The following is a 12,025-nucleotide window of genomic DNA, read 5'->3' as shown; positions in this document are numbered from 1 at the left end:
TTTAGTGAATGCCCCGTATAACACAGTTTTTCACCAAGAGTGACGTGCCAGTAGGGCCAGCACATAGCACGGACTGTTTGCTTTACTGTTCCCCAGTGTATCATTGTAGGCAAGTATGTAGAGGGTCCTTAATGACACCGCAGCACACTTCAGCATCTTGCTTTTGCAATGAATCTGTCGCCTGTGCTCTCCCGTGTGATGCAGCACTCCCGAGCGAGGCTTCTGTGCGCCAGCGGTCCCCGGGGAGCAGGCGCGGGTAGAGCCGATGTGCTCAGTTGGAGGGACGGATTCTTCCTTTGGACTGAGATCCCTGGCTCGTGTGGAAAGGCAAAAACATCGTGTGCTTTTAGATGACCTGGGTCAGGGAGGGAGGGATGCAACCTGATGGATGCAACCTGAAATTAGGTCCCCCCTTCCCCTGCTAGGCTGTGAAGTCTGGCAGGGAGCTGGCCCTTGCAATGGCCACAGCAGCACCAAAAAGCAGCTGGAGCTGAGCAGGGCACAGGTCGGCTCCTTCCCTGGGAGTGCGGGGGTTTGGCAGAGCTACCAAACCCAGTTTGAGCTAAAGGATCCCTCCCTCATCCGAAGCGGACCCCCTTAACCAAAGGGGAAACGTCAGAAAGGTGAATTAAAAGATACACCAGCCAAGAGACAAGACGCTGTTTCTGCGCATTCTGCCAAGTCTCTCGAAGACAAATTGTTCCTTGCAGCAAGGATGGAAAGAAGGTCATTTATAAAAGAGTAATTGATGTCTGGCCGGTGACAGCCCTCTGCAGGGCTGATGTGGCTGCCTCCTGCAACGGGAGCAGGCAGCAGCCCGCGCCTGGCTCTGAGGAGATCCAGGAGTCTGAGAGATGGTGAACCAGCCTTGACCCTTCCACATTTTGTATGCAAACTAAGCGTTGCCTTTTTCTTTTTTCCTCCAAATGTCTTCTAGTGTAATTAGAGAGTTGCTCTTCCAAAAGCCTTTTGGCTGGGAAGGGAAAAAGCAGCCTATAATTCATTTATAAGATGTTCTCAGAGCCATGTAATTGCTCCACATGAGCTGGATGGAGGGGGAGCTTCCCGAGGGGCCACGTCTTGGTATTCCCAGAGAAGCTAGACAGAAATAAGGGAGAGCCGATGCTGGAGGTGGGGGACTGAAATGTGGGGTGGAGCTGAGGAAGGGAAGACGAGAAGGAGGATTTTAATCTGCTGGAGTTTCTGGCCCCGGAGAAATGTCATAAGTGCTGGAGCTGGTGGGGGAAGGACAGGAGAGCATGGGGCGGGGGGCGGGGGAGAAATCTGGGTTGTGCCACTGGCATGCAGTAGTTCTCACTCTGCAGGTTCATGGTGGGTCCTCGCAATTAAACAGGAACAACGTGCAGAAGGGCTTTCACGTTGCTATCAGTGCTGGGTTTTTCATCTTCCATAATTTTCTCTTTTTTTCTTGTCTTTGAGCTTGATTTGGTGAAAACCTTGATTTTTTAATGCTGTTTGTTTGGGGGGGAAGTTGGAGGAGGTGCAAAATGCAGGGTCTGATCTTAGTGAGGAGCAACCTAAAATGCCCGTGTAACCTCAGCTCCTCTCCCCTCCAATTTTTGCTGTACCTGCAGGGGTTGAACCGCCCACCCCGGCTGGGTTTGGGCTTGGTCATGCCATGCTTTGGTCCATGGCGTCTCGCCCCGCGTGCTTTTCCCCATCTTTGGTACTTGAATCCTCCTTGTCATGTCAGCATTTGATCAGACTTTCCTCTCATCTCCTCTAGGGTCTTCTGTTATCCCACTTCAGCTCCTGGCAAGGAAGCAGGTGATCTCACCACCTATATGGCCAGGCAGCTGCCAAAAAAATAAAAGGAGAGATTGGACATACATAATTTAAGGTTTTTCGTAAGAGCCCTACAAGGGTTTTCCCCAGTGTCTGATGCAGAGCCTGAAACAAGGCAGCCCCGAAAATGTGGTGAGATGCCAAGGGCGGCCTTGGTCCTGGAGCAAAGCCCCCGGACAGGGCATCGTCTTGCCCCGAGCAGAGAAACACAGAAGGCAGCAGATGGACAAGAACCAGCAAAAGGCAATTTATTGGCATGTTCATGTTCATTTCCAGGATTTAAAGTAACACATTTTCCTTTCTTGCTGCACATGGAGGAGTTTGGGGCTTTCTTTTTTTTTTAAACCATACTTTTAAAGCAAACGTTTTTTGGTGAAGCAGAATTGGTAGCAGCAATGCTCTTCTTCCTTTTCTTAAGCTTGAATTTGGTAAACTTTCATGAAAGATTTAATCTTTTTTAAGTGATTTCAGCTCTATCATACTACAAAAACACTCATAGAAAAAAATTAGAAACCAAAATAAGCTGCAGTCAGTTGGGCAATTTTCCCCTGCTCCAAAACTTCATGTTGGAAGAGGGACAGTTTCACGGAAAAACTTGTAAGGGCAATAATTTGGACTGGTGCTTATTCATCATCTTTTGCCATTCCAAGACTAAGCTGTGGATTCATATTTGATGAGCCCATTTGGCCTTCAAATGCTTTACAGGCACTTTTTTTCTTCCTCTTTTAGATTTTTTTTTAAATGCGAACAAGATCCTTTGGTCCAGCTGTCACAACAGGCAAGCGCTGTTTACATCAGGGGTTTTTTTTGGATCAAATTTGTTCAAATAAAGAGACAACACATCTAACTTCCAGCTCTGCAAGCCTAGGGAAGAAGACAAAAGTGAAGCCACCTCCTGCGTTGTTGCCGTTATTGTTTAGGCACTTCAGGGTCAGTTGCTGGCCTTGATTGGATTTCTGTCATTCTTTTGTCTAACTAGGATGGTGCTGATTTAAGGAAGGCGGTTTGGCTGCACAGCTGCCACCTTGCTAACAGGGTAAAGTCCAGCTCCTTTTCCAGAGCAGGTTGCTCTCCATCCTGGTTACTTGCTTCTTTATGGACTACTCATGTGGGTTTTGCCCTCTTTGAAACTGATAGCTGAGTTTTAAACGTGGGGGATTGAATCTCCCGAGTAAGGAGATGCTACGCCGGGGCACGGTCCTGCTGCAGAAGAGGAGCATACTGTAAATATAATGTTTTTCTCTCCTTTTTTTTTTTTTTTTTTCCCCGCAAGGGGAATTTGAGCAGAATAGGTTAACTGCTCCGCAGGAAGCTGGGTGCTTTTTTGGTCAACCCCTTCAAACGGCCACAGTGTAATTAGAGGGCTCCTGACAGAGAATCACATTATTATCCACCTAATTTCTTTTAAGTAACCAGCATTATGAGGGATATTAAAAGAAGGGGATGTTTAGCTCTAATTTTAACTCAACTTGCTCAAACGGGCATATTAAATGTGTCCCAATGGTGTTTTCAAATGGCTATTTTTCTCCCCATACTGTAACTGATGGTATTTTTGCTCTTTATCCTCAGGGGTTTTTCTGTTTTGCTCTGGCCTTCTGCGGATTGATCCCAGCTGCCTGCTGGAGATACACGCACAGCACGGAGGTAAGCCTCGGCTGCTAGGAAATACCACCAGCATCTCGTCAGATGGAGATTTTTTTGTGGCAATGATTTCTCCCATAAAAGGGACATCTGGCGGTAATTAAGCAGTCCATGCTGAGGTCTATCAGATGCATGCTCCGTTGCATCCGTCCTTTGCAAGAACGGGACTGCCTTCATCAGCTGCCTCTCCGATGTGGTCATCTGAAGGGAGGAGCCACAGAAACCCTCACACAGGGCAAATGCTTTGTCCTGAAGGCAAAGCAATGCAAGCCTCCTATTAAATAGCTTTGGGATTCTTTTTGCAGGGGATGGTTTGGTTTGGTTTCGTTTGGTTTCGTTTGGTTTCATTTGGTTTAAATGAGATGCTTGACTTTTGAAAAGTCATTTCCAGCCAACTCTAATTCCTGCTAACGTCAACTGGGAGCCTCTATTCAAAGGTGGTGGCAGGCTGCGACTGTTCAGGTTGTCTCTGGCAATGGCCAGGAGAAACACCCAGGAGATGTGTTATTAACCGGCAGCAGTAGTACAGTAAAAACGCTAGTGTGAAAAATGGTGTTTTGGGTCGCTGTCACGTTGGACAAGAAAGAGAAGATTGTATGTGGTCAAATTTGCCAGAAAGTTGGGGTTTGAATTGTTAGCCTAGAGCTTGCTGGTGCTGTGGTAGATGGATGGTGTTGGAGGTGCAAGGTGCTGGGGAAGTGGAGTCAAGGCATGCAGAGTTGCTAAGGGACAGCCCTGCGCATCGCAGTGGGTACCCTTACCCTGGGGCTGGGCTGCCCCTGGGGCCAGGGTAGCAGGCTGCTGGGGAAAGCAGAAATTTAACTTAATATTTAGTAGCCTGAAGAAGTTTAGACCTTTTTTTTTTAACACTTTCCTAATCTGATATCATTTGCTTTTTGTATATTTATTCCTCTAACCATTCAGAGGAATTTGTCGCTGCTTGGTCTTAATTGCCCTTCCTGCATCCCTCCACTCAAAAAAAAAAAGAAATTTAAGAGACTCAGAAGTGAAAAAAAATCATGCCGTCTTTTTTTTTGAAAGCGGAACACTGATATTTTAGGCAAGTATCCAAGTTATCTAACAGTAATTCAGGTAAGTGTTTGGGACCTTGATAGATGTTTCATGCAGCGGGTTGGCTCCCGTCTCCGTTTTGCTCCTCCTCAGCCCCAGGAACGTGCCGCAACATGCAATGCTCTGGCCAACAATGAGGATATGGGTGACATGACACATCCCAATGGATTAGGGTCGTGTTGGTGCTGGCAGCTCATCTCTTTAGGGTTACAGACATTGTGGGGGATTGCAGAGCAGTGTGTCAGGAAAAGAGCAGCAGAAGGGATTTTGTTCTGCGCTGGAGGAGCACTCCATCCAAACCACAGGGACTCAACCCATGCTAGGAATGCGGCAATTGCACTTCTCAGGGACAAGAAGCCCTGTCCCATAATGGTTCGGTGTCCTGTGCAAAAATTAAAATCCAGTCCTTTTGGAAGCAGAAGTATAAAGGGCAAAGTCAAGGCCAAGGTGAGGGGTAAGGTCCTGCTTCTCTAGAAGGTTTGTCCAGAGCTAACCAGTGGCCACAGTAGTTGCAAATCCTTTGAAATATGCAGATGCCTACGCTGGATCAGACCAAAGGTGCCCACTCCCAGACAGGGACACCCACTGTTGGCCAAGGTAGGAGCATAAAAACCCAGTGAGCACAAAGCAATGCTTTTTCAGATGCCAACAGCTTGTGGCTCAGGTGCCTTTGCCTTTAATGCTCTCAGTGGATTTTTCCTTCGTGAATTTGTCCAGCTGCTTTGGAAATGTTGGGTGAGTGCTGATGGCACAGCAGCATCTTTTATCTCTACACTTACCTGGCTGAAGCAGATTCAAAAAAGAATCTTTCTACAGCCTCTGCATATATTTTCCCTGGTTTCAGGCAAAACTATCAAAATTTGTTATTTTCACACTAACAATTTAATATGGAAATAATTTCATTCTCATGACGAACACAGAAGGGAAGCCTTGAGCACAGTTTCCTCCTTCTTCTGCAGAAGTTTGTAATGAGAGATTGAAACAAAAAACTGTGTTAGTAAAGGAGAAACGGCACCAGAAAGTGTGTCTGATTGGTCTTGTGAAATTGCGTTATCCAACAGACGATTTAGTTATACTTTGTAATCCACAAACATGGAGTAGGATGTAAAAAGGCTGCAAGAAGAAGTTGTATATTGGGTTAATACAGGGATGTGTCATTCAGAAAAAGATTTTGCTGAAAATATTTAAAGGAGAATTACTTTCTCTGTATATCTCTTAATCACTACATCTGTTTTTACTTCAAATTCTTTTCCTGTTTTTTTGCTTTGAGTGCTCTGCCCATAAATGCATCCGTGTGTTATGGTTAGCTTTAGTAGTCGGTTGGGTTTCTTTAAGCAAAACAGTCTCCACTAGGCAAAATGAGGGTTTTTTGTAAAATGTTTACTTTCTGGGTAAAGAAAACCAGCAGTGTTTCTGACAACAGAAAAATAACAATGCCATTAGAGATCGTCCTGGGTTGCTCTGCTTTCTAAAATGCAAAGAGAAACAAACAGGGAATATCAATGAGGAAAGATTTAATTAGGAGTGTCACTTACAAAACATATGGAAATTCAGCTTCGCTTGAAAGGTAACCTGTCTCACCAGTGAGACAAATGCGGATGTGAAAGAGAAATGCAGATGTGAGTGCCCCTCCAGGACAGAAAGACAGGTAGTGCAGTGGCACAAGAAACCAAACGGAGCAGGGGGAAGACTCCTGAAGTCTCATTATAGAGCCATTTGTTTGTCTGACTTTCTCAAAGTAAAAAGCAAAATTAAAGCAGGTGTCCTCCCCCAGCCTACTGCGTGTCAGTACTGTCAGAAATAATTAATTGTGGTATTATGGGGGGAAAAAATCAAACTCAGCCAAACTGACCAGTGTCTTGTAAGCCTGATGGGATGTACACAGCTACCAAGAAATGAAGATAATTTGGGGATGGAAAACTGAATATGGATGAATATGCCCATTATACGTGCCTGAATCAGTGCCTCTGAGAGCACTGAGGGGCTACTGCCCCCACGTTCATGGCTAAACCAAAAACTTGCATTTTTCCCATGCAAAATACGTTGACTTCCCAGTGAAAAGCCAGACAGAAAATCATGTTCTATTTTGAAATGCCAGCTGGGAGCTTGCATCGGTAGATCCTGTCCTCTTCCTCTCCATGGGCAAGGTGCCGAATGCAGGCAGTGCTGAAAGCTGAGCCCTCCCCTTCCTCTGCAAGCCACGAGATGGGAGGTCCCTCCTGCACCAAACCACGGCAGATGCTCTCAGTGGTTTACTCCTCTTGATTAAAAAAAAAAAAAATTCTAAATTTCCTTCATAAAGTCGTCCCTTCTTACAGAAAAACATCTAAAATGGAAAAGCCCAAATTTCAGTTGAAAAATTGGTTTGATTGTTATTTTCAAGAGGCGGTAGATAGAAACGTCGTTTCAACATGATGAAAGCAAGGTGTGCTTCTTGCCTTTGTGACTCCTTTAGAGACCTGTTTACAGTACTTCTTACGGAGAAGCTATGCAGAACAGGAGAAAAAGAAGAGTTATTTGTAAATATTGGGTATTTGCAGGCATGGACACTGTAAACAAAATGTGAATCTTCTAATTTCACATTCTTTCCTGCTTTTGTGACCTTCTGTAGCTCCCGAATTAATTCTTTCAGACAGATGCCATGTTATTTTAATTTCAAGTTACCTGCATCCCAGATAGACTCTGTGTCACCTGTCTTTATTCTTAAAATAATTTATACCAGACATGGAAAAATCATGAATCTGAGGTTTATTGTGCTTTAGCCTAAACGGTTGATCCCTCTGTTCAGCACAGTCCTTCCTGTGGCCAACGAGTGGGTTTTCTGAGGTCCAGGCCTCCTCCGTACTGTCTTCTCAGGCTACTTTGCATCCATCTATCTGTGTCAAAGTACTTTTAATGAGGGACTAATAAACTACTCATTCCCAAAGCATATTTTATTGGTAGGTTCTGCAAAGAAAATGGTGAACAAAATGGGGGAGAACAAATAAGTCAGAGTAACATCCCAGATCCTCTCCCTGTCTTGCCAGCATGTATAATGCAGCCTTTCTGTTAGGGTCTACCTGCAGTTTACAAAGAAACACTTTGCCTCAGCCAACAGTGCCAACAGAAAAGCTGCTGCTGTCACTTGCAGAGGTGTGAAAACTTCTCTGGGCAGGTCAGCTGCTTGGAGGAAAATCGGAAATGAAAATATTTGTAATCTGGAGGTTGTTGAAGGACCTTTTCTCCTGCTGGCTGGAGTGCTGAGCCCTTCATGTTTCAGTGTTTTCTAGCTTGGCTTGTTCCTGAGCCCCATCCTCACCTGCTCCACCCAACACTCCTCCTTCACCTCTGTCCCATCATGCTTTCAACCCCACAGCTCCAGAAACACCCCAGCCCAGCCTCCAAGCCCCTGTGAAACTCTAGTGTGCTTTTCTGCCTGGCCCAAATCACTTGGGAGAGTTGATCCCTTTCCATGTCCAGCCTAATGCAGACAAGGGTTTCCACAAGGGTGAGGAGCACATTTGGTTGCCCTCCCTATGCACCACCTGGCCAAAATGTGGTCTTGGTGGGAAATGTGGTCTTGGTGGGAAATGTGGTCTTGGTGGGAAAGTGTCACAAACCTGTCTGAGGATCGACACCGGTGTTGCGAAGCAAATGAGAGAATGACATACAAGAGAGCAGGGAGGATGACCTCTACACGAGCACCTTTGATGCATCAGCTGTAGTAACCATGGAAATGATGAGGTTGTCAGCTGGTTTTCAGCCATGTTAGGAAGTCCTGATTCCTGAAGTCAAAGAGCTGAGTCTTGTTTTCCAAAGTTATTTTTATGGCAGCTCCTTTGCCACAAACCACTGCCTATTTAGGTGAGGTCTTTTAGTCATTCCCAACACAGCCCAATGCAGCTGGGACCTGCGATGCGGAGAAGGACGTAGGAGAGACTTATGCCAAATCTGGCACAGCTGGTGGAGAAGGCTGCTGCTTCCTCCTCCTCCTCCTCCCCAGCTTTCCTGCTGCTTTAAAAACCTTCCTACAGAGGCTAGAGGACAGGGTAGCCTTGCAGCTGCGGTATAAAAGACTTCTGGTACCCTTGCTAGCCAACACAAAAATAGGTTTGGGGTTTCATTCTGGGCCCTGCTGTGAAGGAGGCCAGAGGAGCTTCAATGTTACATCATCTTCTGCTGTTCCCCTTCTCTGGAGCATCTTAGAAGATCCTTCCAGCAGCCCTCTGACACCAGCCCCATAAGCCAGTCAGGACGGCAGGGTGAATCCACAAAAATAAAATTGCTGCAACGTGAAAGGAATTTTGCAACAGAACGAGCTTTTTTATTACAGAGATTCATTTGCAGGTATACGTTAGCTTAAAACTGATTAAATTATGATTTCTCAACTCAGGAGAGAATTTGAAACTAAGCACTGGTGCAAATAGTTGCCCATACTTCTGACATTAAGGCCCGATTTGCCATGTCCTTTGGATGAAGAGGTTGATTGGATTTGCACTGATATGGCAATGTCTTAATTTTCAAATGGTCTCTCAAGTTGCTGGGTGATTTCAAAAGGAGGTTTCACTGTGCCTTTTGGCTCCACAAGCATAGAAAAGCATTAGCTTCTTTGCATTGCACTGCTTGTACTCAGAGAATAAACATGAGGATTTAGCTTTTTATGGGATGGGAAACACAAACCACCCGTGCACACTCTGGTTCTCCTGCTGTCTTGCTCGGCTTGAAACTTTCTTCAGAGGAACCTGTTTGCTCTCCCCTCCTCATACTAGGAAGGAGAAACGGAGTCTTTTATGCTTTGTTAGTGAGCAAGGTAGTATATTCCAAGGTGGTAATTTTCTAACAGGGCCTGGGGTACAAAGCTGGGATTAACAATTGCAGCTGTTAATAATGAGCATTGCTACACCTGGGGCCCATTCTTGAAAAGGGCAGCTTCCCTGCTCCCTTCCCCACATATGGCATCAGTGCTGGTCGTCTTCTGTCTGTGGTTCTTCCTCCTAACCAGCACCTTTGCAATGCCAGATGCAGCGTTCCCTTGGGTCCCCAGGAGGCGAATCCTGTCTTCGCATGCTCAAAATCAGCATGTGCATTTCTTGTTTCTGTAGGTATGTAAGGAGTGACCCAGCACTTTCTGAGTAAGTGGGAATTCTTAAGTGGCATTGTAGAGGTCCTTCCAGTGGCAAACAGAGTCTGTGTTTTTTCCAGGGTGTGTTTGTTTCTGTTGCTCCCGCTAGTGGTGTGCGTTGGGGCAAATTCTTGCAGGGTCCAGTCAATCTCATCTGAAGGCAATGCTTAAAGACAGTCTTAAGTCCTAGAGATTTTAATGGGACTTAAACACAAGCTGAAGGTGTGTTCAGGTGCTTTCTGAAACCAGACCTGAAGCATACAGGTAGTTTCCTTTTGTTTTCTGATTCAGTGGGGCTGGATCAGGATTGTAGCCACTCATGGGTGTCTTTCAAGAACATTTTCAAAACCGCTGATTTTTCTGCAAAAACACTGTGAATAATCTGATGTCCCCCTTGCTCTTGCTGCTATTCTGCCAGGGACAATCACTTTAAAATAAGCACTGAGCTTTTCCCAGTCTCTGAAGTCTAGGGAAAAAAACAAAAAAAGGGGGGAAAATCCTTCCCCTTCCTTAGCGTTTTTAAATATCGTGACTTCTTCCTGGCGTTTATGTTCTCATCACACAATAATGGCTCACTCCCCGCAGCAAGACTCTGCTGTCCTTTGTCTGATGTGCCACACAGGCATTTGCACTCATGGGTTTTATAATTTATCGCTGCCCTGACGCTGAACCCGTGCGGCCCCATTCTTGCCGCTCTCCGTGGCAGTGTTAGCTGGAGCTCCTGTCTCCAGCAGCGTCAGCTGTGGTACCCGAGGCCACTCAGATAGTCACTGTCACTGTGGCACATCCAACCTTCCCAGTGTCTGTAGGACACTCACCGCAGCGGGGCAGCCACCACCAGCTTGGAGGTGACAGTGCTGCCCTGGGGCCAGCTCTATTGCTGACACAACATTTTTTTAAGCTAAAACTGTTTTCAATGTTTTTCAATACTTTCTCTTGGGAAGTAATCTTGTCTGGTAGTGGTTTCAAGTACTATGGGCGAGAGAGGGGGGGATGACTGAGATAATTTGACCACGCTGTTGGGAGGTTCATAAATTGCAGCGTTGTGTGTCTGAATGATGGGAGCTCAAAGGATTGGTGTGGGCCTTTGGCAGCATGCTGGGTTTGCAGTTCTGTTATAAAATGGACTGAAATACTTAAAGTTTGTTTAAAAAAACCCAATCAAACAAAAAGAAAAAAAAAAATCCCAAGACGACCTTGATGCACTGAGGCTGATGTTACTCACAAGGGATGCAGCCCCAGATCTGGAGGATTTGGGGAAAAAAATTGTCAGTATTGATTAATTGCTTGCCTGGGTTGTCTGTGTTTCCCTGTCAAGTATCTGGTGCTCTGCCACAATCACAAAATGATGCTCCTGGCTGCACCTGGGTAGCACAGAGTTGGCCTCAGGGGTTTATGGCTTGGTTGAGCATGAGGCTGTGATGTCCCCCTGCCTGCTGGCTGTGTGGGTTGTATAGCACCCATACAGCTAGACTTCTGCTGTTGTTCTGGGGCATGCAGATGGGAGATGAGGAGGAGGTGAGCAGTGTAACAGCTCAGCACTTCCTCCTGTCTTCAATGTTTTGCGCAATGACCTGATGGAAGTGCTGGGATCAGAGAGAGACAGCTTTGTAAGGCTTTGCTTTTCCTGAATTTTTTGTTCCACAATAGTTTTTGTTCTCTCTCCTTCTGTGTGTTCGCTCAGTGATGGACCAAAAGATGGTCAGGGGTTGCCTGGTCCTTTTCCAAAACCAGAAAGTGGCAGGAAGAGCATGAATTATTAAAAAAAAAAACCCTATATACGTGTGTATGTATGTGTATATAATATATATTTATATATACTGGAAAGAAAAGGTGGAAGCCATTTAGCTAAAAGCCTAATCTAGATCTTGATCTTCTTGCATCAGCAGTCCCTAGTGACCACCAGCAGTCACAGGGGGAGCAGCACCTTCTTATCTTGCGTAGTTTTCCATGGGGGACCACAAAGGCCACTTTGGTTTCCTGCTGGCTGGATTTCTCCAGCTGGGATTGATTGGCTTCAGGAAGGCTGGAGAGGAGGGGAGCTGACATGCTATTAAGGAAACATAAAGATGCAGCAAGTTGTAACGACTGTGTTAGATACAGCAACGAAGGCCTGCAGAGCCTGTCTTACCTTGTGCTCAATCCACGTGGAGGGAGTTGCTCTACAACCTGGCTAAAGCACCCAGAGCAGTTTTCCCTCCTCTGTTTCACGACAGTTGCATCTGCCCCCCGTCCTTTCTGACATGCTGTGAACACGTGCATTTCTGCACACTGGGGAGGAAAGGGAAGACAGAGATAGTGAAATGCAGAAGTGTTTTTCTTACTGGAGCAAAGAAGGATTTCAAGTGGGTCAACCACCTTATTCCAGTTTCACATCTTAACTGACTAACTTGCCGTTTATAGCTA

At 45.8% G+C, this 12,025-nt stretch overlaps 1 protein-coding gene across 1 annotated transcript in view; it reads left to right on the top strand.

Moving 5' to 3' along the window:
- TSPAN32 (tetraspanin 32) overlaps positions 1-12,025 on the top strand; it is a 33,648-nt gene that overhangs the window by 8,800 nt on the left and 12,823 nt on the right. The window contains exon 4 of the mRNA XM_075712578.1: positions 3,376-3,450. Coding sequence (XP_075568693.1) covers positions 3,376-3,450 — 75 coding nt within the window. The remainder of the gene's footprint in view (positions 1-3,375; positions 3,451-12,025) is intronic.

The sequence above is a fragment of the Pelecanus crispus genome, chromosome 6 (genome assembly GCF_030463565.1).
Source record: "Pelecanus crispus isolate bPelCri1 chromosome 6, bPelCri1.pri, whole genome shotgun sequence".
Classification (NCBI taxonomy): Eukaryota; Metazoa; Chordata; class Aves; order Pelecaniformes; family Pelecanidae; genus Pelecanus; species Pelecanus crispus.
Note: the sequence above shows the minus strand (reverse complement) of the source record. Positions and strands in the feature narration are given on the sequence as shown.